Source organism: Crocuta crocuta, unplaced genomic scaffold, assembly GCF_008692635.1.
Source record: "Crocuta crocuta isolate KB4526 unplaced genomic scaffold, BGI_CrCroc_1.0 scaffold172, whole genome shotgun sequence".
Lineage (NCBI taxonomy): Eukaryota > Metazoa > Chordata > Mammalia > Carnivora > Hyaenidae > Crocuta > Crocuta crocuta.
The window spans coordinates 7,270,551-7,296,934 of NW_027528872.1; the positions used below are offsets into that span (position 1 = coordinate 7,270,551).

At 41.6% G+C, this 26,384-nt stretch overlaps 1 protein-coding gene across 7 annotated transcripts in view; it reads left to right on the forward strand.

The window, feature by feature from the left end:
* The window catches only part of CDON (cell adhesion associated, oncogene regulated), a 101,595-nt gene that overhangs the window by 35,392 nt on the left and 39,819 nt on the right, over window positions 1-26,384 (forward strand). For all 7 annotated transcript variants that reach the window (XR_013333287.1, XR_013333286.1, XR_013333288.1 and 4 more), the window contains exons 2-11: window positions 1,244-1,371; window positions 3,712-3,984; window positions 5,272-5,418; window positions 6,258-6,401; window positions 7,561-7,848; window positions 9,583-9,852; window positions 15,256-15,606; window positions 19,866-20,155; window positions 22,052-22,226; window positions 24,416-24,544. Coding sequence is in view for 3 of the 7 variants with exons in the window: in XM_077756583.1 (XP_077612709.1) it covers window positions 1,293-1,371; window positions 3,712-3,984; window positions 5,272-5,418; window positions 6,258-6,401; window positions 7,561-7,848; window positions 9,583-9,852; window positions 15,256-15,606; window positions 19,866-20,155; window positions 22,052-22,226; window positions 24,416-24,544 (2,146 nt within the window). In the remaining 4 variants the exon portion in view is untranslated. The remainder of the gene's footprint in view (window positions 1-1,243; window positions 1,372-3,711; window positions 3,985-5,271; window positions 5,419-6,257; window positions 6,402-7,560; window positions 7,849-9,582; window positions 9,853-15,255; window positions 15,607-19,865; window positions 20,156-22,051; window positions 22,227-24,415; window positions 24,545-26,384) is intronic.

Consider the following 26,384-nt stretch of genomic DNA (forward strand, 5'->3'; position numbering starts at 1 on the left):
CTCTGACTTCTCTGCACAGCTCCAGACTCCTGTCTGCAGCTGTAGTACTTGGATGCGTCATGGATATCTCAGACTTTCCTTCCCGCTGACTAACCTCCTTTTGAGTCTTTCTCCCCCTTTCCAGTCTTTTTCAGTAAACAGAACTGTTATGGATTCTGTTACACCAAAAACTAAACTATCGTAAACACATCTTTTGATCATACTCTATCCAAGTCTTCAGCAAATTCTGTTGGTTCTACCTTTAGAATAGAAGCTGAATCCAGTTACCCTTCCCCACCTCCACAGTTGACTCACTGGTCTGCCCCGCCGTGTGCTCATCTCCCTCCTGAGTGGTTACATTACCTCCTACTTGGTCTCCCTCTTCCCTTCCTGGCCCTGTCCTGTCTAGTCTCACCATATTGGTCCTTGGATGGTCTGCAGACATGCCAAGCTCAGTTCCCCCACAAGCCTGTGTGGACTTAAATCTGTTTGAACAATCCGTGAGTCTGAGTCCCCCATCTGAAAAAAAATGGGAAGAAACCCAGTGATACCTATCTCCTGGGGTTGTTGTCTGAAGATTTAATTAACATACACAGAGCACCGGGCACCTGGGTGGCTCAGTCGGTTAAGCGTCCGACTTCGGCTCAGGTCTCGATCTCACAGTTCATGGGTTCCAGCCCCGCGTCGGGCTCTGTGCTGACAGCTCAGAGCCTGGAGCCTGCTTCAGATTTTGTGTCTCCCTCTCTCTCTGCTCCTCCCCCACTTGTGCTCTGTCTCAAAAAAAAAAAACAAAAAAAACCACACAAAGCACTGAAATGGTGTCTGTGACGTATACTAAGCACCATGTAAATGTTTGCTTTTATTTTGTTATTATTGTTTCTGTTTTAGGACTGTCAAGGGGATGTTGCATTTTGGTAGGCTTGGGTTTTAGATGCTTGTGAAATGTACAAACAACTGCACTAAAGGCAGTTGAATGTATTCATTTGCAGCGATTGTTTCTGTAGGAGAGGCATCTTTTAGTACCTTGGAAGGATGAGCAGAATGTCTATGTTAATTTAGTGTCCAGAGATTGGTTTGTGAATTGGGGAGATAGGGCTCATTAAGTGCCTTGTATTTGCTGCACTCTATACAGAGCTTTCAGAATCGATGGCAGCCATCATACTCACAACCCTGAATATTTCTGATACAAGATTTCAGCTGTTTTGGTGTGTTGAGATGATCTTTTCTTTCTTTCTTCCTTTCTTTTTTTCTGGATGTCTTTTAGTGAGCCAAAGCCTGGAAGTGTGTCCTGCCTGCTTCTGTAATCTGGCGCTATGTATCCAGATCCTCGACCCTTACAGATACTGCTGTATGTTGTTACTCTTGCGATTCTGTGTCCTTCTGTGAATTCAGGTAAGAGCTGAAGAACGATCGTGTTTTTGTTTTTTTCAGGTTTGAAATTGTAATCCCAGTATAGTTACCATGCAGCAGTGTTGTATTCATTTTAAGAATATAATACAGTGATTCATAAGTTCTATAGATGACTCAGTGCTTGTCATCAGTCCCCAAGAATGGTCATGCCTTTTTTGTCGTTGTTGTTTAAGTTTTTTTTTTTATTTATTTTGGGAGAGAGAGGGAGAACAAGTAGAGAAAGGGCAGAGAGAAGGAGAGACAGAACCCCAATCAGGCTCCGCACCATCAGTGCAAGGGCTGAACTCACTGACCCACAAAGTCGTGACCTGAGCTGAGATCGAGAGTCAGACGCCCAGGGCGCCTGGGTGGCTCAGTCGGTTGAAGTGTCTGACTTCGGCTCAGGTCACGATCTCACAGTTTGTGGGTTCGGGCCCCGCATCGGGCTCTGTGCTGACAACTCAGAGCCTGGAGCCTGCTTTGGATTCTGTGTCTCCCTCTCTCTTCCCCTTGCCCGCTTGCACTCTGCCTCTCTCTCTCAGAAATAAACGTTAAAAAAAAAGAGAGTCAGACGCCCAACTTACTGAGCCATCCAGGCACCCCAGATGGTCATGTCTTAACTGAAACTTTTCCTCATCTTAATCCTATACAAAACAAACTTCAGCTTCAAGTCTGCTGATAATAGTGGTTCCCAAAGACATTTCTAAGATTTATTTGACCCAGCCGAATGACTTAAAAACTGATTAATTCAGCAATTTAAGGATCTCTTAGTGGTGCTTCTGGGCATTGGCAGCCCTTCCCATCATTGTCCTCATATACTTACTCCTCTCGTTGCCTTAAAAAGAAATATTGTCCTAGCCTGCTCTTTTCAATAAGAGGATATGTTACAAATGTCTGATTTTGGAAATTATACCAGTAATAAAATGCTGACTACGACCGAAGAAATTTTAGAATCAGCACATATCAGTACTCAGCTTGGAGCAAGAGAACTTGGTTCAAATCCCAGATATCTGCCATTTTCTCGCCTGAGCTTGTCTGAGTTTTTCTTTGCCTCTGGGTTACTGAATAGCTTAAAAGTGTTTAATGTTAAATGTGTTTATAAGCCCACGTTCACATGCATTTTTTAAGATTTTAGGTTTGTGTAGAGATTTCTTTATAAGTCTATAGAAATACAAGTGATGTTTATTCATCAAGTAATATTTGTTGTCTCTGTTAAGAATACGGTATAACTATATTGGATTTGTAAGCAAAAGCATTGATTTGCTGGTATTTCTGTTTTCGTTTTGCTAAACAACCACCTCAGATTTTAGTCGAGAGGCACTTCCCTTAATCTTCATATCTAATTAAATATCCCGTGAAAGTAGAGTTAGCAATTTATTCATTTTTTTGAAGTACTTTATTCCCCCAGATTAACAGTATCTTGTCCCCTTCACTCTTTTGGGTGGAGGAGGGGAATTTCTTTTGAAATGTTAATGTGAGAATTCATCCCCTTCCCCAAGTTGCTGAGGAAAAGATCTAACAAATGAAGCTATTTCAAACACCAAATAAAAATGTTAAGATCGATACTCTAAAAAAGGATAGACTGTATTTCAGCATGGCTTACTAATGTTCTGCTTCTGTTTTCTCAGAAGTTTAATGTTATTTTCAATTAAGGGGAAGTAGGAAAGAAGACCGTAGCCACTATTTATACAGTAACTTACTCTTTAAAATCAAGTCCTTAGTAATGTAGGAGAGAACTCTTTTTATTTTGCAAGTTATCTTCACATTTTCATGTTCGTTTTAGTTTTTAAAAATTATTTGGGGAGAGGGGAGAGTGAGAGGGGCAGAGAGAGAGAGGAGGGAGACACAGAATCTGAAGCAGGCTTCAGGCTCTGAGCTGTCAGTATGGAGCCCAACACAGTGCTTGAACTCGCGAAACGTGAGATCATGACCTGAGCCGAAGTTGGACACTTAACTGACTGACCCGCCCGAGCGCCCCTCAGATTCTTGACTTCCGTTTCTCAAAAGCTACTTCATAAACAGAGCAGTTTGCTTTCTCTCACGTATAGAATGGGTATTTTGTCAGATTTACATCATAAGGTCTCTCATCTCTTCTACCCTGATTGTTAAATCCTAGCTTCACGTGTTGCCCTTTTTTTACTTCCAGAAATGGGCACATCAGAATGTTCCTAGAACTTTTACAAGCATTAAGGACTATAACAGGTATAGATAAAATAGGGAATTGCCTGTAGTTGTGTAGATTCAGATGAAATGTGTTCACTGTACTCTTCTTTCTCCCTCCCCTTACCTGCTTTCTCTCCTACTCTCCCCACCCCTTTGCACATGGGGAACGTCTCCTTGTAGACTTGGCACCTTCTTTTATTTCTGAGCCCCTCTCCGCTGTCCAGAAACTTGGTGGAGCCGTAGTACTACATTGTTCTGCTCAGCCTGTGACCGCTCATATCTCATGGTTGCATAATGGAAAAAGACTGGACAGAAACATCGAACAGATTAAGATGCATCAGGGGACTTTGACTATTCTGTCCCTTAATCCCTCCCTTTCGGGCTCCTACCAGTGCATTGCTAACAATAGCATCGGGGCAATTGTGAGCCGCCCCGCAACAGTATCTGCTGCTGGTGAGTTTAATTTTGTCCCCGAGATTTATGCTTTTTCCTAGAAATCAGAATGCTGGTACTTGCATGTGTGAATAGGGGGAAGGGCATGGGCTTTGGAGTAAACACAAAGCATTCTCATCTCGACCTTGACTCTTGGCTGTTTAACTGGGGGAAATGCACTTGAACCTCTGTGAGCCTGGCCTCGTGTCTTCCTCTGTAACAGGGGCATAACTCGTAAAATAACTCTTACGCGGTGAGGACAGGTGTCTAATGCAAATTCTGAATTTCTTTGTGAATATTGAAAAGTCCTTCATAGCAGCGGCAGCAACAAAGCTGTTGTCGACTTGGGCGCTCAGTTGTTTCACGCAGTCCTTTATCTCTCTCACATCTAATTGTTTCATTTGTCTTGATTATGGGGTGATTTTAACTTACTTAATTGAAGCCAGGCTAAAGAAGGAGGAACAAAATCACTGACTGTGGAGAAAGGAATGTCGAGTATTGAACTTATGGAAAATCCGGAATGTGGTGGTTTTCTTAGTAGGTTTGAGCCACCTGCCTTTCAAATGGTGATGGCTTCCAGCGATAGAAGTTGTCTTTGTAAGGGCACCCCTATTTACAGAACAAATCTGGATCCCCCAGAAGTAGTGAGTTTGTCATAACTGAGAAGAGTAAATGTTTTCGTAGAGCTTTGACCCATGGACAGCTCCAAGACACACCGGAAAGCCGGATTCCTCGAGGCAGGCGGCTGAATGCTTTCAGCCCTGGGAATCATAAAGCGCCCTTACATGCAGTCTCCATCTGCGGTGAACTTTAAGTAGCGAGAGGAATTGAGGGAGGTTCAGATAATTCAAACGATACACTGCTTCGTTTTTCAGCGTCCTAGGTTTGTTCCCTTAAGCCATTTTATTGCAGCGTGAATAGCGACAAACAGAATAAAGATGCGTAGGGAAAGTGCGTGTCCATGAGGGACCAGACTGGCAAAGGATTTCTCTTGACGGAATGGGAATGACTATGCTTTATGCTTCTCCTCCACGTTTTAAGAGCTGCTTGCTTGTTTTCCTCATAGTCTCCTGGAAGCATTGACTTCTGGGAAAAAGGGGCCATGACGTAGCCCTAGCCCTCCACCATGCGCCTCTACCCCAGTTCCTTTCTAAGATAAAAACTCACGCTCCTCTATGAACTGGGATTAGCTGCCACAGAAGTCCATGGTGCAGATGTAGCTTCTAAGTTTGTCCGTTCCTTGGGGAGCGTTCACATTTGCATTGATTAATTCATTAATTTTCTGCTTTATTTACTTATTTATTTTAGTTCTTGGGGATTTTGGTTCATCAACAAAGCAGGTTATTACGGCAGAAGAAAAAAGTACCGGTTTCATTGGCTGCAGAGTACCAGATAGTAACCCCAAGGCCGAGGTGCGCTATAAAATCCGGGGGAAGTGGCTGAAACATTCCACAGGTGAGACCTTTAATGAAGAGCTGGTGGTACCCACAGAACAAATGTCGTTAACAACCTACTGCTAAACTCCACATCCTAGGGACTGTGGCTACAAACATGCTTAAGATCTATTGCCTCTACTCTTAGAAGTCAGAGGAAGACCTCCGTAAATGGTTACGTTGTAGAAATGATTGCAATCCCAGATTCCCTCCATTCATCCAGGGGTCCACTCAGGTATTTCTTCCTCTGAGAAGACCTCCCTCATAGCTCTCTGGAAAATACTATGCCATGCCCCATTGCTCTGTGTCCCCTTTTCTTAGCTGCCTTTCAAAATTTTCATAGCATTGTATGGACATGTTTTTGTTTGCCTATTTGTTATTTATCCCTTCCTCTGCTGCTTCCCCCCCCCACCCCCCGAATGTTGGCTGCATGAGTGCAGGCTTTTAGTCAGCTTCTTTTTTTGTATCACTTGTGCCTGGACCAATATAGACACTCAGTGTATATTTGCTGAGAAAAAATGACTACTTAGCCCTGAATGGACACAGATCAGTGAGTCCTGTCGGTAGAGGTTTGCTTAGGGTGGTAGCTGTGGGAGGTGTATCTCTCTCTAAATATGCATGTGCTTTTACTGTGCTCTACAAATGATCTAACGTCAAATGTTTCTGATAGGTTCATTTTGTTACTCTAGTGCTGTAGGCTCTTTTTTCCTCCTTGCCTTGACTTCCCCTTTCATTCATTTAATAAACTTTCCCTGATTGCTGCTGTGGTTCTAATGTCTAAAGTTAAAACCCAGCTGCTAACGTTTGTTTTCATTGGGGTCTTTCATATAGAGGCCTAACTGCATACCCTTCTCTCCTCAGAGCATTACTTAATCCTTCCATCAGGGAATCTTCAGATTTTGAACGTGTCTTTAGAGGACAAGGGATCATATAAATGTGCAGCTTTTAATCCTGTCACACATGAATTAAAAGTTGAACCCACTGGCCGAAAGCTTCTTGTCAGCCGTAAGTGTTTGGGAGGATAAAGGTAACTAGGAGGCGTCCTCAGAAGCATTCTTTATAAAGCACTGGAAACTCAGAGTGCATTTTTCTTTCAGATCCTGTTTGCTTATCATAAGAAAGTCTTATAAAAAATGAAGTACATGAAGGGCACCCAGGTGGCTCAGTCAGTTGGGCATAAGACCTTGGCTCAGGTCATGATCTCGTACTCTGTGAGTTCAAGCCCCACGTCAGGCTCTGTGCTGACAGCTCAGAGCCTGGAGCCCACTTCAGATTCTGTCTCTTTCTCTCTCTCTGCCCCCTGCCCCTGCTTGCACTCTCTCTCTCTCTCTCTCAAAAATAAACATTAAAGAAAAAAACTTTTAAAAATTAAATACATGAATGCATTATAGACTAGTACTGTACATGTTTTTAAAAGATAATGAATTTTTAGCTCATTTTACAAATATTTATTTATTTATTTATTTATTTATTTATTTTGAGAGAGAGAAAGGGAGAGAACCTGACCAGGGGAGGGTTGCAGGGCAGGGGGTGGGGGGGCAGAGGATCCAAAGTAAGCTCTGCACTTATAGCACAGAGCCCGATGCAGGGCTCGAACTCAGGAACCGTGAGATCATGACCTGAACCAAAGTTGGGTGCTTAATCGACTGAGCCATCCAGGTGTTCCCCAAAATAATGAATTTTTAGAAGAGAATTTTGGTCCATGATGAGAGGGCAGAAACCATATGGAGAACTTGACCCTTTGCTCAAATAAAAAGAAATTATAGAGAAAATATAACTTTATAAGAGTGGTAATCAAAACTTGGTGGCTAACTGTGAATTATGAAAAAACTTACAGCTGTTCCCCTTCAGATACAATGTCGTGGCTGATGTTTAGATTACGGTGGCTGAACTGAGATAAAACCAGTAGTCAAAGCACAACAGAGTCGTGGTGTCTGGACTGGTCAAAAATTCTCCACGTCCAAACTGCTAATACAGAGATAGCCCTACAGGGTCAAAAAGTGTTTTAATTTTAATTATCCACTAAAAACAGATTTAGCTACCAAGTAGGACCTGGCAGCGTAAAGAATAAATGGGAAGATGGGAAAGCTCGCAGATTGGGTAAGGAAGAGATTGGAGATGAATACTTTAACGATGGCATTTTTTTGTTCGCTTCTTTCTCCAGGCCCTTCTTCAGACGATTTTCACATTCTTCACCCCACCTTTGCGCAGGCATTAGCTGTGCTTCCTCGTAGCCCTGTCATGCTGGAGTGTGTGGTGAGTGGGGTCCCGGTTTCTCAAGTGCACTGGCTGAAGGATGGTCAGGACGTCCTGCTGGGAAGCAACTGGAGAAGGTTGCACTCCCATCTTGCCACAGACAGCATTGACCCAGCGGACTCTGGAAACTATTCTTGTATAGTGGGAAACAAGTCTGGAGACATGAAACACGTGACTTACGCAGTTAATGTGCTTGGTAAGACGTTACCTATTAAATTGCTTTTCAGGTCAGGCTCTTTTTCTGGTCTCACTGATGTTTGAATGGAAGATCGATTTGGGAACTGTAAAAGGCACAGAAACAACATCTTGCAGATACAGTGTCAGAAGAAGCTTCATGTGGGGCGCCTGGGTGGCTCAGTCGGTTAAGCGTCTGACTTCGGCTCAGGTCATGATCTCACAGTTTGTGGGTTCGAGCCCCGCGTCGGGCTTTGTGCTGACAGCTAGCTCAGAGCCTGGAGCCTGCTTCCGATTCTGTGTCCCCCTCTCTCTCTGACCCTTCCTGCTCATGCTGTCTCTCTCTCAGAAATAAATTAAAAAAACATTAAAAAAATTAAAAGAAAAAGAAGAAGAAGCAGCCTCATCTTTTTAAAGGACTGCGAATTCAGCAGTATTTCTTGGTCACACAGAATATTTCCCGTGGGATGTTTGTGGGAACCTCACCCCCAGCCTGGTTATGTAGTGCAGAGTTTGTTCTTCTTTCCTAATGACTTGGAAGATTCTGGGCTATATCAGCATGTGGTACCCAGTAGTAGTTATTGAGAGTATTGACTAGAAGATGTAATCTCAAAAAGAAATCTATCTCATTTTGTTTTCCCTTTAGGAATGCTTTCATTGTATCAGGCTCGTAAAACTGGCATTATTTCCACTCACACTGCTACGTATGCACTCTTTATCTCATAGCTTTTCTTTTCTTTATTTTTTTTCCAGCTACCTATCTCACTGTCCTGTCTAGCCGCAGAAAATGTTTTCCTTTATCAAAACAGATTTTCATGAAAGCCAGAAAAAGATAGGTTGTGAGTGGTTTCATAGTAAACATAGTTTCTGTAAACCTTCTACATGTGTTTATTTGCAACAGCGGTAGCCCTGGAATGAAGTAGGTGTGTGGCAGGTGAACTGCAGTGATAATCAGGCCTAGGTTAATATGCATAATTGTATAATTTGGGCACATGTTCCCAGTGTTGCTAAATTATTTACTTTGTCTAGGAAAAAGTGGCTTGATGGATAGTAAAGGAAGTTTTTTTGCTCAGTATAACATCTAACCTAAAGGCAGAATTGACCATAAAAAGAATTTAACTTGTGAATAAACATTCTTCTTTTGGCTCTCGTTTAGTGTGAAATCGTAGATAACTACTTACTTCAAACAAATGACCTGAAAGAAATGCTCAGTGAAGCCCCAAGATTAGCCTGTGTGTGTGTGTGTGTGTGTGTGTGTGTGTGTGTGTGAAGAGGGTGGAAAGATCGAGAAAAAGAGACTATGACAAATTAGTAACATATGGTTTATCCTATTAGAAGAAAGTTCAGATACATTTCTGATTTTTTTCTTGATGACCACAGCAGATGGGAGAATGAGTAAGCGAAGCAACTCGATTTCAGCTAGTTATTGGTAGAGAGATTTTGTGTGTCACGTGTGATGATTTAAAAAGTATCTCTGGGGGCACCTGGGTGGCTAAGTCGGTTAAGCATCCAACTTCGGCTCAGGTCATGATCTCACAGTTTGTGTGTTCAGGCCCCGCGTCAGACCCTGTGCTGACAGCTCAGAGCCTGGAGCCTGCTTTGGAGTCTGTCTCCTTCTCCCTCTGCTCCTCTCCCGCTCACGCTTTGTCTCTCTCTCTCAAAAACAAACATTTAAAAAAATTAAAAAACAAAGAAGTACCTCTGAAGGGCTTTTTTTATATGTTTTATGTTTTTTTTTTATATGTTTTATTTTCAGAAAATGCCTCAATTTCTAAAGGACTGCAGGATCAGACCGTCCCTCTGGGAGCCACAGTGCAGTTTACGTGTGAGGTCCACGGGAACCCGCCTCCAAACCGCACCTGGTTTCATGATGCACAACGTGTTGATCCTTCCCCACGACATCTAACCGTAGGAAACAGACTGCAGATCAGTGCTGTTACCATGGAAGATTCTGGGCTGTATCAGTGCATAGCGGATAATGGGATTGGATTCAAACAGTCTACTGGGAGACTTGAAATTGAAAAAGGTAGGCTTTTGGGTCCCGAAATCGTAAGAAGTTTTACTTTACAGATAGGCTTTTGTTCTGGTTAAAGATTAAACCATATTCACCGGAGGACATAATTCCATTACCATAAAGGGACTGTACCTGTTTTCCGTGTTCCTTTCTAGTTGCAGATGGACATTTCCACAAAGAGGCAATATTACTTGATTAATCTTGTTAAAAAAATTTTTTTTACATTACTTTTTCAATAGATACTATAGTTTAAAGGCATATGGGTAAAGTCTCTCATTCCTGGTCCCTAGTCCGCCATATTGCCTTTAGAACTAACCAGTTTTATCAGTGTCTTTAATATCCTTGTGTGTACATATACAATCACACATAACTTTCTGTGTGCACTTAATAGCATCTCTTTTTTTTTTCTCCCTAAATGGTGGTGGTATTCCTCATTTGAATTTTTTATCTTCTCATATGGCTCATTAAACAGTGTTTTCATTCTTTTTTTAAATGACTGCTTATGAGGGAGTTCTATAATGAATGTCTGTCTGCATAGGTTATTTTGCACAGGTGTAAATATCTGTAAAATGGGTTTCTAGAAATGACCTTGCCAAATAAAAGCATCTATGCTTTGGTAATTTTGGTAGATATCACCAAGTTGCTCTGCAAAATTGTTACTGGTTTATATTCTTATCGACCAGCAATGTGTATCTGCCTGTCTCCTCATATCCTTGCCCAGGGCAAGGTATTAAATCTTTGTCAATCTGAAAGGTTAAAAAAAATACCTTTTGGTCTCTTATTTCCTTTACTGTGAGTGAGGTTGGGCTTCCTGTCATATGTTTATGAATCATTTGAATTTGCTTTCCTGTGTATTGACTGTTCATTGTCTTTTGTCCATTTTAAAAGTTAGATTGGTGGCCTTTGTTCTGGTGGATTGGTAGGAAATCTGTATATATTAGGGAAATTCATCTTTTGTCTAAGTTATAAATATTTCAAGTATCAGACTCAGTGTGATACAGACAATTCTCTGACTTTGGTGCAATTATTTTAGAAGGAAATGATAAATTTTTGATTGGCGTGCATTTGGAAATGTAAAATTATACTTCTCAATAACAGAGTCAGAAAAAACTACAGTGCAAATTTAAAATACCTTGGCAATGAAAATGCCACAGATCAAATTGTGTGGGATGTAGCAGGGAATTTATATGGGAATGTAGAGACTTAAATGCTTCTAAAACTAGTAAGACTGAAAATAAAGAAGCAGAGGAAAAGAGATACTAAAGGGCAGAAATCAATTGAATAGAAAATGAAGATAAAATAGGATCAGTAAGATAAAGTTGGTTCTTTGCAAAATCTCATAAAATGGACATACCTTTGGCAAAATACAAATAGTGTTAGGAATGAAAAGTACAAGTCTTATAGAGATTAAAATAATAAATAAGGATAAAATAGAAGGTAAAGATATATTGTGATAAACTTTATGTGAACAATTTACGATGTCCTAGGAAATGGACAAATTCTTGGGAAAAATATAACTTAGTAAGGCTAACTTAAAAGAAATTAAAAAGAATATGTAGTCCTGTACCCATGAAGGAAGGCAGCTATGCTCACCAGTATACCACCAACGCACTGTACCCATGAAGGAAACTGACTAGGGGTTCAAAATCTTCCCACAGAGAAAACACCAGGCCTTATAGGTTTTACAGAGAGTTCTTCGAAACTTATAAGTAACAGACCATTCCAAATATTATACAAACTCTTCCAGAGAAAAGTAAACAATGGGAACTCTCTGGTCCTTACCATTTTGATTCTAAAATCACAAAGGAATGTCATAAGCAAAGAAAACCAAAGGCCAATCTCATTTATGAACATAGATGTAACCATCTTATGAAAATATTAGCAAGCTATCAATATTTTAAAAAGGAAACACATCGTAAATAAGGAGTCTGCCTAGGAATCAGTCAGAAAATGTAAAGTGTCCTTCATTTTGATTGAATAGAGGCAGAAAAAAAATTGACACAATTCAATATCCACTTAGAAAAATAGAAATAGGGAATTTTCTTAATTTGATAAAGAGTATCTAACAAAACTTAGAGGAAACATCACTTTTATGGTGAAATGTTGGAAGCGTTCTCTTTAAAATCTCTTATTGGGGTGCCTGGGTGGCTTAGTCGGTTAGGCATCTGACTTTGGCTCAGGTCATGATCTTACAATTTGTGGATTCAAGCCCCACATCAGGCTCTGCGCTGACAGCTCGGAGCCTGGAGCCTGCTTCGGATTCTGTGTCTCCCTCTCTCTTTGCCCTTCTTCTGCTCACAGTTGGTCTCTCTCAAGAATAAACAAACAGTTAAAAAAAAAGATTTAAAATCTCTTTTATTTGTCATCATACTGGAGACTCTAATCAGCACAGAATGACAAAAAAATATATGTAAGTAAAATATAAAAGCATTGGAAAGAAAGAAACCAAACCATTATTAATCTGTAACTGCTGTGATTGCCAACATAGAGAATTCTCAGTGTGCTGGCAAATTATTAGAAATAATAAAGGCATTTATTTATTTAGCACGGTGTTTGGGTGAAGATCAACAAAGAAGAATCAATATCTTTCTGTATACCTGTGCATTAGTCAAGTTTCTCCAGAGAAGCAAAACCAATAGGATATATAAGATATAAACAAGAGGTGATTTATAATAGGAATTGGCTCACATGATTATAGGGGCTGAGAAGTCCCATAATCTGTTGTCTATAAACTGGAGAAGGAGGAAAGCCAATAGTGTAATTTATTTGTGGAGAGGTGGAGAGGCAGTTGGTTTAAGTCTTGACCAAAGTCCAAAGGCTGGAGAACCAGAAGCGCTGATGTCCAGTGTCTGAGGGCAAGAGAATATGGATCTGCTTAAGCAGAGAGAAGGACGTCTCCTTTACTCTGCATTTTTGTTCTACAGAGCGCCGAGCAGATTGGATGTTGCTCCCCCATGTTGGGCAGCACCATCTGCTATACTCCGTTCACCAATTCAAATGCTAATTTCTTCCAGAAGCACCCTCACAGACCCACCCAGTTATGTGGACATCCCTTCACCCAATCAAGTGATACGTAAAATTAACCACTATAACCAGCAACAAGCAGAAAATATGATTTAAAAGTCACCTTTTTTTTTTTTTTTTAACATTTATTTATTTTTGGGAGACAGAGCACAAGTGGGGGAGGGACAGAGAGAGAATAAGACACAGAATCCAAGGAAGGCTCCAGACTCCGAGCTGTCAGCACAGAGCCGGACGCAGGGTTAGAACTCACAAACCGTGAGATCATGACCTGAGCTGAAGTCTGACACTTCACCGACTGAGCCACCCAGATGCCCCAAAAGTCACCTTTTAATATTAGCAACGTTAAAAAGACCAAGGTATCCTAGAAAGGTATACCAGTTGGTACATACCAAAGTTCAGTATTAAACAGTTTTCAGGTCTTTCTAGAAACTATCTGTAAATTCATGCAATTCCAGGGGCGCCTGGGTGGCTTAGTCGGTTAGGTGTCCGACTTTCGCTTAGGTCATGATCTCGCGGTTCGTGGGTTTGAGCCCCGCGTCGGGCTCTGTGCTGACTGCCAGCTCAGAGCCTGAAGCCTGTTTCAGTCTGTGACTCCCTCTCTCTCTGACCCTCCCCTGCTCACGCTCTCTCTCTCTCTCCCCTAGAAATAAATAAAAACATTAAAAAAATTAAAAAAAAAGTTCATGCAATTCCAATTAAAATCTTAACCAAATATTTTGAGGATCTTGACAAACTGCTCCTGAAATTTATATGCATGACCAAAGACCCAAGAATAGCTAAGGCATGCTAAAAGAAGAAGAAAAACATGGGGACTTATGTTTACAGGTAATAGAACATATATAAAAATCTGTGGTAATTAGGATATATTGTATTGGTGCAGGAATAGATAGACTCTTGAAACAAGACAGAGACCCATCAAGAAGACATTTGCACCTAAGGACTTAACTTAGGTGGCATTGCAGATCACCCAGGGGAGGACAGCCATTTCAGATACAGGATAATTGGTCATCAAAATGGAGAAAAAGAAATGAAATCTCTAACTCATAATGTATAGAAAGACAAATTCCCAGTGGATTAAAGACCTATCTGTGAAAGGCAAGATGGCAGAGTTTTTGAAGAAAATACAGGAGACCGTCTATCTGATTGGGTAAAACTTAACACTTTAAGCTAATTTTTATAAAAAGATTGATATGATTACATTGAGATTAGAACATCCTTGTTACAAAGGAGACCACTAAAAATGAAAAGAAAAGCAATAAACTATGAGAAGATACTAGCAGCATATATAACAAATAACAGAATAGTACCTAGAATCTACAAAGAACTCTGAAGCCATTACGAGAAAGATAAATGTCCCAACAGAAAAATGGACAAAAGGCATTTCAAAGAGAAGGAAAAATATCAGTGACCCATAAACACTTGACAAGATGTTCAACCTCGTTAGTACTCACAGGAGTGCAGTTTATGACCAGTGAGATAGCATCTTACCCTTACTAGATTGGTAAAGATTCAGGAATCTAATCATACCAAACGTTACTTTGTGAAATGTAGGAAGTAGGGCTGGAGAAAGAAGAATGTGCTGGAGAAAATGCCATATGTAATCGATATTCCATAGTAGAAATGGCTCCAGAGAATACCTGGGACCAAAAGGAAAGAGCTAGTTTAGAAACACAAATGTTGTTTGTGTAATAATGGTAAGAAATATGCTCATCGACTTTCAGAACAGGTTTCTCTCCCGGGCTTTTTGTAATCAGAGGTTTCCCTCTGGAATTAACTATTCTTCTGAAAGAATAGTATTTTTCTTTTATGCTACTTCACACTTTTTTCATGGCTTCACCTGTTCTATACTTAACAGCAATCAAATGTGTTTGGATACCTTTTTTTCCCCCTAAAGGATAGGAAGTTGACATAGAAAATGTCTAGGAGCCCACAGTGAAGAATTCTACTTGTTAGGGACAGTTTTACTTGGTGAAAGTTGACAAGAGAATCAACAAGGAGGGGTTATCTTTGTTTTAAGTATTACTCTCATTACTTTATCCCTATTTGTGCATGTCTTTGCAAACACTGTTATTTCAGTGAATGAATGTGTTCTCCATACTCTTTTGCATGTAAAACATTGTTTAGGGGATGGTAACCAGAATGATTGTGGTGATCATATCTCAATGTCCGTATATATGTCAAATCATGATGGTGTATACCTGAAACTGTTATATGTCGATTATACTTCAATTAAAAAAAAACCCGCTATTAAGAAACACATGTACAAAAGATGCTTTTAAGGCTGCTACTTGGGCACAACATTGAGAACATGTATGCAATAAGATGAATCTATTTTGCATTGTAGGTACTATAATCTTAATTTTGTATGTGTGTGAATTGCTATTTTAATAGGCAGTGGACTCAAGCCAGTTATAATTACAGCACCAGCAAGTACAAAGGTGGTAGATGGAGACTTTGTCACTTTGTCCTGTAATGCCACTGGCGTGCCAGTCCCAGTCATGCGTTGGTATGACAGGCACGGGTTGATAACCAGCCATCCATCTCAAGTGCTCAGATCGAAGTCCCGGAAATCACACTTACGACCTGGGGGCTTTGACCTGGAGCCCGTCTACCTCGTCATGTCCCGAGCTGGCTCAAGCTCTCTGTATATTCAGGCCGTCACTCAGGAGCATGCCGGGAAATACATCTGCGAAGCAGCAAATGAACATGGCGCCACCCAGTCAGAGGCAGTCCTCACGGTTGGTGAGTTGCCATTAGTACTTTTTCTCGGGTGATTAGCTTCCTCGGATTGTAGGCGATTAAAGTGCTGTGAAGTATGTTCTTATCATGAATCNCTTACCATGAATCAGATGAACCCTGGTCTCCATTTCTGATGTTTTGGTGAGGGTTGTAGTTGTCCCAGAGAAAGCTCTCGTTTGGGTGCAGCCCCAAGTTATAACCACTTTTCATGATTACTGCTTTTGGTTTTCTAAGCTACTGAACGTGGTCATTGCTGACATGTTTTAGGTGAGACCCTGATAGGTTCAGTGTCGAGAGTCTAAAGGGTTGGCTTGGTAAAATCATGGTCCTATCAAATAGTACCTTCAAAGTTATTTCCCTAATGGGATGTATAACATTAATTCTTGATATTTTATTGATGTTTGGTGAGGATGACTTAAAAGCTTTATACAGTTTTTGAAGTACTAGTGTATAGAGTATCAGTGTTGTTAAAATTAATTCAGATCGTACTTAATTCAGATTCAAGCCTTCCCTCCGTGAGTATTTAGAGAGGCATGCCCCAGCAGGTAGTCAGCTGAGTGGAGACTGTCACCTTATTTGTCATGCAGGAAGCAGAGTACGAGAAACAGTACTGCCCTTAGTCTTGGCAGCTGAGGTCTCTGCCTTGGGCCAGTGCGTTAGAGGGTCCGTGCGGCCTTCTCCCTGGGTCCTCAGATCCCACAGGTCAAACAGTCCACGTGGTTAAGGGGTTAAGTTATAGTACTTGGAGCCTGGAGCCTGGGTTCCTCCTTCTGTATAGCAGGTCTGGGGTCCTGCTCTGGGCTCTGGAAGTCCTTGCTTTAATTGGTTCACAGTCTGGTTCCACACAGGTCTTGTTCCCTAGGCCATCCTCCAGAGCGTTGACCACATTGCCAGTGTGCAGTTACCCTTAAGCCAGAGGAGCAGCCAAGGGGTGGCCTTTTGCAGAGGAGAGAAGGGGATGTAGACAGAAATTGGATGTGTACCCAAGTATTTCCACTCACAGGCACACAAGGTCCCTATAACTCTAAATGAAGCTGGAGGTAGGAAGAGAAGTGGGGAAGGCCAAGCAAGGGCTTCCATTTGATCTCCTGGGCTACTCTGTAAATGCCAGAGGTGGGAACGATGTAGAGGTGAAGCATGTGGGCGGTGTTACAATCCTGGCTCAAACCTGGGAGCTTTGAAATCTGGAGCAAACTACTGAACTCATCTGTGTTTGTTTTCCCATCTCTGTGACAGGGATAGTAAAGGCCCTTGTCATTGGGTAGATGAGAGAATTCAAGGAATTAATCCATGTGAAGTCTTTAGAATGGTGTCTGACAATAGAAACCCTTCAATAAATTCTAAGTATTAGATTATAATTATGACTATCTAATGACTGGTAAATTATACTTATCCCATGTAGTGGTTAGGGAGGGAAGAAATAGCTACTGACTTTAGACATCTTAAGAATCCTCAAATGAAGAGGGTAGTTGACTGTTGTATAAATTTATATACATGTAAATATGTCTATGTATACGTGTGTGTGTTTATGTATCTGTTCTGCCAAGCGAAAATAAGTGTGGCTCTGCTCAAAATTGTTAGCTGTAGGGCAGGTGTAACATGAGTGCTGCTCGGGTAGCTTTTGGCTGAAGTGACTGTTTTATGTAAATCTAGGGTAGCAAGAGGCATAGATGTGATAGTCACAGCTGATGGAACTAGATTTTTTGTCTCACTGCCTCACTTTAACTATCAAAGACCTGAATCCCCTGGAAGATACATAAGCTAACTTGTTTAGGTTAGAATTCCTTAGATCTTTAAGATCCCCCCCTCCAGGATTTTATGTCATGATAAATACCATTTTCATGTATAGTAACCCCATCACCTATATCGTGCCGAAATGTTCCTGTATTTTCTCTTTTGCACGCCCTATCATTACTAAGATCTGGCCAAGTTTACTAAAGCTCACGATACATAACAACCCACCTCTTTCTACAGGAATCTGAGCCTTTTTAAATTCTGGCATACTGGGAGCCATTTATTTTGTTTTTTGGTGAAGCGAGGAGTAAGCAAGGTCAAAGAGAGAGATGACTGCCCCCTCCCCCCTTGTTCTTTCCAGAGCCCTTGGGTTTTGAGGTCTTGAATGTACAAATATTTGTAGAGTGGGTTGTAACTCTTCAGGCCTATAACGGGAGTTGGCTTGCGATAGTCGGGGTAGGGGTTGCTGGTGTGAGTGGCCACGGCGGGAAGGGCTTTGACAAGCTTGGTTATATTCCTTGTTTAGTTTCAGCTCTGAGGCATTAAATTCATTGCCATAGTTATAGTACTTAGAAAAGCAGAGTTTTATCAGTCTCTTTTCCAATTGAGAAAGCGTTTCTACCTTTAAAAATACTCGATGTGTAAGCTGATCATTTCACACTTGATCTTAGCCAAAAGGCCAAGAATCGGTCTAGTCTGACCATTTCCCAGAGTTGTTTTGAAGATAAGTTGAGATAATGTATGTGAAAAAACTTTTGAAAGTGGTGTTAAGGCCTTATAAGCTGTATCTAGCATCTTGTGAGCACTCATATTATTGGAAATAGCAGAGGGAAAGGAATTGAATCTCCCTCTCCCCCTTCCTTTTCTTGAATCCCCTTTTCAATAAAAGTTACAGAAAAGTCTTCATCGCAACTAGAATAGCAGGAGCAGAATGGTGATACTCATACTGTTAGACACAGGCTGTGGCATAAATTTGTCTCATGCCTCTGCATAAATTGAGGCCTGTGGTCTTTAAACTCCTGTACAGCCAAATACCACTTCCCAGTGGTAAGCAGCCCCAAGGCTCCGTGAAATGCTAATGATAAAAAGGTCATTCTCCACTACCCTAAGCCACAGCTAATTACCTCCACTTGCTAGAGTCCATCTCTCGGCACCAGCCAGCCCACGGCCTGACTCACTAGATAAACATGGCTACTCCAGGAGCAATATTTTGAAAGTGTCTCCATGAACTTGATTCACTTTCTCCTATATTATTTTCTCACTAGCCTTTTGTTTTCTTTAATGGAGGATGCGTCTGAGACACCTTTTCTCTTTTAAATAGAAAATTGACCTTATGCCGTTAGCCGTGTTTTTTTGTCAGGAATCCAACTTCATTGTGAAAAAGAAACTTTTTTTTTTTTAATTTTATTTGTTTTTGAGAGACAGAAAGACAGAGCACAAGTTGGGGAGAAGCAGAGAGAGAAGGAGACACAGAATCCGGAGCAGCCTCCAGGCTCTGAGCTCTCAGCACAGAGCCTGACGCAGGGCTTGCACTCACAAACCGTGAGATCATGACCTGAGCTGTGGTTGGACGCTTAACCGACTGAGCCACCCAGGTGCCCCAGAAGAAGATCTTTTAAGTCATTTCCTCTGCTCCCTTCCTCCACAAAAGTGGTCAAAAATAGGAGCCCTTTTTGTTGCCAGTGTGAACAGCACTTGAGAGAAACCAAGCCATCAGTACTTAGGTTTCGTGGTGCTGGTGGTGTGTTTGTTTTCACACACTGCCTTCTCATTCTTTTTCTGGCGGCACCACCGTTCTTCTGCAAGCTGTTGTCACTTAATCTCCCAGAACCCTGATGTCTTCATCTGTAAAGTGGGAGTATTACTGTCCACCTAAGAATGTTTTGAGGGCTCAGCTCAAGGAGATTATTTTTATTAAATGTCTAGCACGATGCTTGGCACATACTACGTGCTCAGTAAATTTGGGGGATGGGATATGCAACCTATTTGTTTTTTCAGTGCAAATAAAGTATTTTTCCCCTTCTCTTGTGCGCTGTATGCTCACAGGGAAGGGACTGACTGTCCAAGAGTATGAATACTGAGGGGTATCATTGGAGACTGGCTACCCAGCAGGTAATAGCCTAACTCTTGATTGTTTCCTTACTGTTGAGTTCACCTTGTTGCTAAGGAAATGCATCGCTTCATGTGTTTCATTTAGCAGCTGGAATTAACACTCCGGTGTTGTCCGATCTAAAATCTTCTGAGGTTACACTAGCAAATTGTTGTTGTAAAAGAGGGAATACTGGCATAGATCAAGGAGAGATAACATCCTCAAAATCACTTGACTACCGCAGATTTTTCAATAAGAGATTGCTACTGGAGGTTGGAGGTTTCCATGAATTACAAAGTGAATTGTTACCTGCTTTCCCTTCTAGGGCTCAGGTAGTCTGTATCCTGGTGGACAGTTAGATCACTGTGAAGAAGACACTGAAATAATGAATTTCCTCAAGCCGTCTCTTCTCTCTCTCTCTTTCTTCCATTCCCTGCAGTTCCCTTTGAAACAAATACAAAAGCAGAGGCAGTCACCCCTTCTAATCCCACTCAGAATGATAAAAGAGATGGTTCCGAAGCTGGATTATTGGGCTCATTTCCAGGGAAGAAACACTCCAGTGCAGTGGAATCATCACCGGAGAGAAATGCCAGTGGTGTCTCTGTCCCTGATGCCCCCATCATTCTGAGCCCCCCGCAGACCTACACATCTGATACGTACAACCTGGTCTGGAGGGCGGGGAAGGATGGCGGGCTGCCCATCAATGCCTATTTTGTGAAGTATCGAAAGGTAACATTTTTCTCATTTATCAGCTTTCTCTTCGCTCACCTTAACGTTGTGTGTATATAGCACAGGCTTATTATCCTTGACGTTTACAGAGCAGCAGGAAACAGAACAGGAGTGTTCCAGGAGTATGAGTTTGGGAGAACTGTCCCAGCAGTCATGCTGGTTTTACCAGGAAGCAGTAAGAATGAAATATACACAGTATCCCCCAAAATAGGGATTCCAAGAACCCAGTGACTTCTTGACATTTTTTTGGACATTTTTCAATCAAACATTTTAACCCCTTGAGTGTCAACCTCTAGAAACCACTTTTTAAAGGGGGTACGTGGATGGCTCAGTCGGTTAAGCGTCCGACTTCGGCTCAGGTCATGATCTCATGGTTCGTGGGTTCGAGCCCTGTGTTAGGCTCTGTGCTGACAGCGAGCTCAGCCTGGAGCCTGTCTTCGGATTCTGTGTCTTCCTCTCTCTCTGACCCTCCCCTGTTCACGCCACGTCTCTCTCTCTCTCTCTCTCTCTCAAAAATAAATTTTAAAACAACATTTAAAAAAATGAAAATAAATAAAAAGTCACCCCTTTGTGAGATAATAAAACACAGTTTATTTAACAAATAAAGCAGTTTCTTATTCGAAATGTCAAAAAACATCCTCTGGCATAATCTCTGACAATTATTTTTATTTCAAGTGGTCTTCTTCCCATCCAAGTACTAACCAGGCCCGACCCTGCTTAGCTTCCGAGATCAGACGAGATCGGGCGCGTTTGGGGTGGTATGGCCGTAGACTCAAGTGGTCTTCTTAATTGTATTGGAATCTTATGTTGTTTGGTGATTTGTTTGGGTGAACTTTGATCTTCTCAGTTGATTTTCCAATGTTTTCTTTCAGAAGCTTGTATTAAAGCAAATTGAAAAAAAAGTCTCTCTTTGCTTATGAGACTAGTAAATGAACAAAAGATACCCTCATATTTAAAATACCTTTCTTTGCCCAAGACATTTTAGTACCCATCACTTAATAGTAATATTTGTAATATCTGGTACAATTAACATGGTGATATTTGAAAGTTTATTCACTGTTTCTAACTGATGATTCAAGAGGAAGAAATTTTCACTGGGATTCTTACCCACACAAAAACTTCTGTGTGATGTCGTTTCCTAATTCTGTTAACTAAGACCCAACGGATTGGATCTTTTATTCTTTTTAAGTTTATTTATTTATTTTTTTGAGAGAGCCAGAGAGAGAATACAAACGAGCAAGGGAGGGGCAGAGAGAGAGGGAGAGAGAATCCCAAGCATGCTCTGAGCTGATCACAGAGCCTGACACAGGACTCAAACCCACGAACTGTGAGATCATGACCTGAGCTGAAATCAAGAGTCGGACACTTAACCGACTGAGCCACCCAGGTGCCCCAGATCTTTTTAACATTTATTTCCTCCAGTACATGTGCAAGTGTTGAGACATGAAGAATGCTGTAAATATATAATGCATAAGTATGTAATTCATATATGCATATGTATTCTAATTTATCATATATTTATTGTGTATATCATATGTTATCATTAGTCCAGATTATTATGTACTTATTTTATGCTCCCATTAGCCTAGTAAGAAAGCAGTATTGTTTCCTTTGCAAGTAAAGGAAGCACACTCTGGGAGATTAACTAACTTGCTTGAGGCCATAAATGAGTGGTTAAGTAGGAGAGCCAGGAGTCTTTTTATTCCTGAGAATTCCCAAGTTCATGTTACAGGTCTCCTTGTATTTCTTAGTGTGAAGAAGTATTGTGTCTCTTTTACTTCCAACAGTATATTCCTTACCCATGTTCGTCTGGAATGGAAGATTTTCTCAAAGTGGATGGGAGGTTTTTCCACCCTTTATCTCCTTTTCTTTAATGGCTTCTTTTCTCTTGAGCAGCTTGATGATGGTGTTGGCCTGGTGGGAAGCTGGCACACAGTTCGAGTCCCAGGAAGTGAGAATGAGCTCCATCTGACAGAACTGGAGCCGTCTAGTCTCTACGAAGTTTTGATGGTGGCAAGAAACGCAGCAGGTGAAGGGCAACCCGCCATGCTTACCTTCCGAACCAGCAAAGGTGAGTATACCCTTCCTTAAGAGGAGCAAGCCGGCCGTGTTGATGTTGCTCTATTCCTGAGTGTCCTTTTGGGTCACTTCTTTTTTTTTTATGTTTATTTTTGAGAGAGAGACAGAGACAGAGCATAAGCGAATCCAAAGCAGGCTTCACGCTCTGAGCTGTGGAGTGTACAGTGCCCCACAAGGGGCTTGAACCCACGAACCACGCGATCATGACCTGAACCAAAGTCGGACACTTAACTGACTCTAGGTGCCCCTCTCTAGAGATTCTTATATATAAATCCATTAAATAATTTTATTATAGTACCTTTGTTGGCCATGCTTGGGTGGTTGTATTATTTGATCCCATCCAATGTTCTACAAGTATTTCTGAGAGTTTATGATATGTAAGTCATTAGGGTAGATGATAGAGGGAAAACAAAGATGATCAAGATAAGAGTCATCCTAATGGCACTTCTACTTTTCTAAGAAGGGGTAAGACACATAAATAAATACCAACTACAAGGCAGGATTTCAGTTCAGCTAATATTTACCGAATGCCGTCTGTGTGCCAGGCAATAACCAAAAGAGACAAACTCCTTGCCCTGATGGAGCTTACATTCTAGTTGGGAGACACTTACAGCTGATTTATAAGTACATTAGAAAGTGAAAGCGGTAAATGCTACTAAAGAGAATTAGGTTAGGGGATGGATATAGGAAGTGTGTGGGGTAGCACTTGTCACACTGTAAATAGGTGGCCAGAGATGTCCTCAGTGAGCAGTGGACAGTGGAGCAGAATGTCGAGGAGGTAAAGTGGAAAGCTACGTGGATATCTGGGGAAGGAAAGAACACCCTGGCTGAGAGAATAGCAAGTGCAGAGACCCTGGGGTGGGGTGTGCAGGGTGTACCCTAGGAATACTGAGGGCACCACTGGGGCGGAAGCAAAGCGACTGAAGCTGTGAGGGAAGGCACTCAGGGAGATGACACAGGGCCCACACCACACAGCGCCTTGTGGATGACACCGGCTGACTCTGAGAAAGTAGAGACCTTGGAGGGTTTGAGCTGAGCTGAGTGACATAATCTGTGGTGTGGTTCCGCAGGGGTGGGGTAAGGATGGACTGCAGCAGGGCAAGGGAGTGAGCAGAGAGGCCAAAATCTGACAAGTACTGGGAAGGACTTAGAGGGTGCAAAGAAAGGATGTTCTTTCAAGTGAGGTAGCTTGCTGAGGGCAGGCTTGATTGAAAATGATGCCATTATAGCATGGCCATCTATGAACAAAAAGATTCCGTGAGCACAGAGGGGAACTGGGTGGAAGAGTATTTTAGTACGGCACAAAAATAAAAAAGAGGTATGATTGAGAAGAAATTATTTATTGGCTTTTGGAAAAGACCCTTTCATACTAATTGGCTGAGTCTAGCTAGAAAAATAATGAGTATTTCTTATTTGAACTGCATTTTGAGTTAATGTTCATAATTAGTCCATGGTTGTTCATAGCATCTGACCTATAAACACTGAAGAATAAGAATGTATTTCAGTTTTAAGAGAATCATCCTTTTTCACTTTTTGCCTCTTGGAATTTTCAAACTTACCGTGATAATTTTCCCACGAAGAAACAGAAGCTCTTTAAGAATGAAGTTTCCGTTTTAGAATGAAGAAGTAGGTATGGTAAGAAGAAAAAGGGATGAATAGTTAGAAAGCCTTTACTCATTTGGCTTTTATACTTGTGGTGTTTATTCTGTGTGTAACTTAAAATTAGCCTGATGAAGAAAGACACATTTTAGTTTTCCCTTAAAGCTACTAGAAAAAGACAAAGTAATTTTTAAAAACAGTACTTACTTATTTTGAGAGAGAGAGAAAGCAGAGCATGCTGACAGAGGGGCAGAGAGGGAAAGGGAGGAAAGAATCCCATGCAGGCTCGGCGCCTGACTCAGGGCTCCATCTCACCAAATGAGATCATGACCTGAGCCAAAATCAGGAGTCGGCTTCTTAGCTGACCGAGCCACCCAGGTGCCCTGACAAAGTAGTTTTGTTAAGTCAATTCCTCAGATTAGCTAAGCATTGACAATGTAGGTTTTGAACGTAGACCCTGTAACAGACAAGTTCACGTATTTATATGTGTACACCAGTTGAGTTTACCTTCTTTCCTTCACTCTGCATATACACAGAAGCGTATGTTACAGTATATGAGTATGTGTTTTTTAACTTTTCTAGAGAAAACAGCCTCATCCAAAAACACCCAGGCGTCCTCTCCACCCATGGGCATCCCTAGGCGCCCTGTTGTTTCGGAGGCTGCGGACAACTTTGGGGTGGTACTTACAGACTCCTCGAGGCATAGCGGAGGTAAAGTGGAGAGCCTTCATTTTTATTGATTTTGTTTACACGTGTACTGGCATGTTTCAAATTATTTAGGGGGTGGAGTGGGAGCGAGTGTTTGTTTATCGTTCAGATTATAGCCTGCCAAGCTTGCTCAGTCCCTATTTCAACCATTTTGGTAACGCCCTGTGCTCCAGTCTTGGTAACTCGGTGTCATGATTGGTATTTAAGGTAATAAACTCAGATTCAGAATGTTCAGGTACTATGGTTTTATAGCTCATAAAAAGGATTTTTCTGTCTCCTCTCTGGCAAAGAAACCACATTTATATTTTGAAGTCTGAAAGTCTTTTTTCTTCCTTTGGTGACTTATCAAAACGTGTGGTGGTACCCACGGTAAGGCTTAGTGTGTTTTATTGAAGGATCACATGTCCTAGTCCATTTTATTGCTATATCTTGCCAAGTGTATGGTTTTTAGATGTCCCAGCCATACAGTTTTCAAAAGATTCTTTTTAGTATTTAAATTTCACACTTACTAATTCTACAGTTACAACATAATGTGCTCGCTGTGGCTCTGTTAATACGTGTTAGCAGGATGTCGAGGGAGGGCTTAACTTTTCATTGCTGAGCTCTCAGAGGGTTCAAGCCCCTCTTCCCTGTTTGTAGAGTGTTTCATGAATTGGTCTCAGACAAACGCAGGTCATAACATTGGAACACCCTTCTGGAACCCCTCCGGTTTTTCAATATCATGAGCCTCTTCTGCATAAGAACCTTAGCCTCTGAGGAACAGCTCACGTACCTTAATAGATTAGTTACACGAGTATCAACTTTATGTAATTAAAAAAAAATTTTTAACATTTATTGATTTTTGAGAGTCGGAGAGACACAGAGTGTTAGTGGGGGAGAGGCAGAGAGACAGAATCTGAAACAGCCTCCAGGCTCCCAGCTGTCAGCACAGAGCCCTGCACGGGGCTTGAAACAAACCATGATCTCACAAACCATGAGATCATGACCTGAGCCGAAGTCAGACGCTCAACCGACTGAGCCACCCAGGCGCCCCAAGTATCAACTTTCTATGAATAAAGCTGACCTCTGAAAAACACCAACCTTATGACTTATTTAACATCCTATGGTAGATACTGGGCGAAATGCTATTGCAGCAGAGGCAAAATAAATCTTGCCTTCAAGAAGTTTACAGCATCGTGGATGATCTGACAGTAAGTCAGTAACAACATAGTGGGTCATATAGACAAACAAACCTGTAACAGTGATTTGGATTCATTATGCCTGAGAGTCTACCCCTGGTGTTCCAGGATGGGGATAGAAACATGGAGAGGAAGCACGTGGTGGTCAGAGAGGCTCCCTGTGGTGAGCTGCAGAGACAGGAATGCTCTAAAGACGAGAATGGAGGAAGGAACAAGAAGTTCTGGGCAAGACAGCTTCTGTGCAGGGAGATGGATGACTGACATGCTGTATTCCATCTAGAGACTTAGGGCTTAGGGGAGATTTGATGTGATTGGTTGCTGTGGGGAGTGACGCCAGAGTAGAGAGGAGGCAGGTGGGCACCTTGTATGATGTATGTAAAATTTTAATCTTAACACAACAACAACTAATCTTTCCTGGAAAGCCATGAAGAACCATAGAGACTTTAAAGAGGGGGAAAGGAGAAATGACCGAAGATGAGGCTAGAGAAATGACAACAAGAGTGACCACGTGGATGGAGAAGGACACAGCTGACAGGCAAAGGAGGTTGAGTCCACACTGAGTGAGAGGCGAACGTGTGGTGCCTCAGGCCTGGGTCACCAGGGGCCATTTACCAAGATAGGTAATAAGGACATTTAGGTGGATCCCACAAGAATTCAGTTCTGAA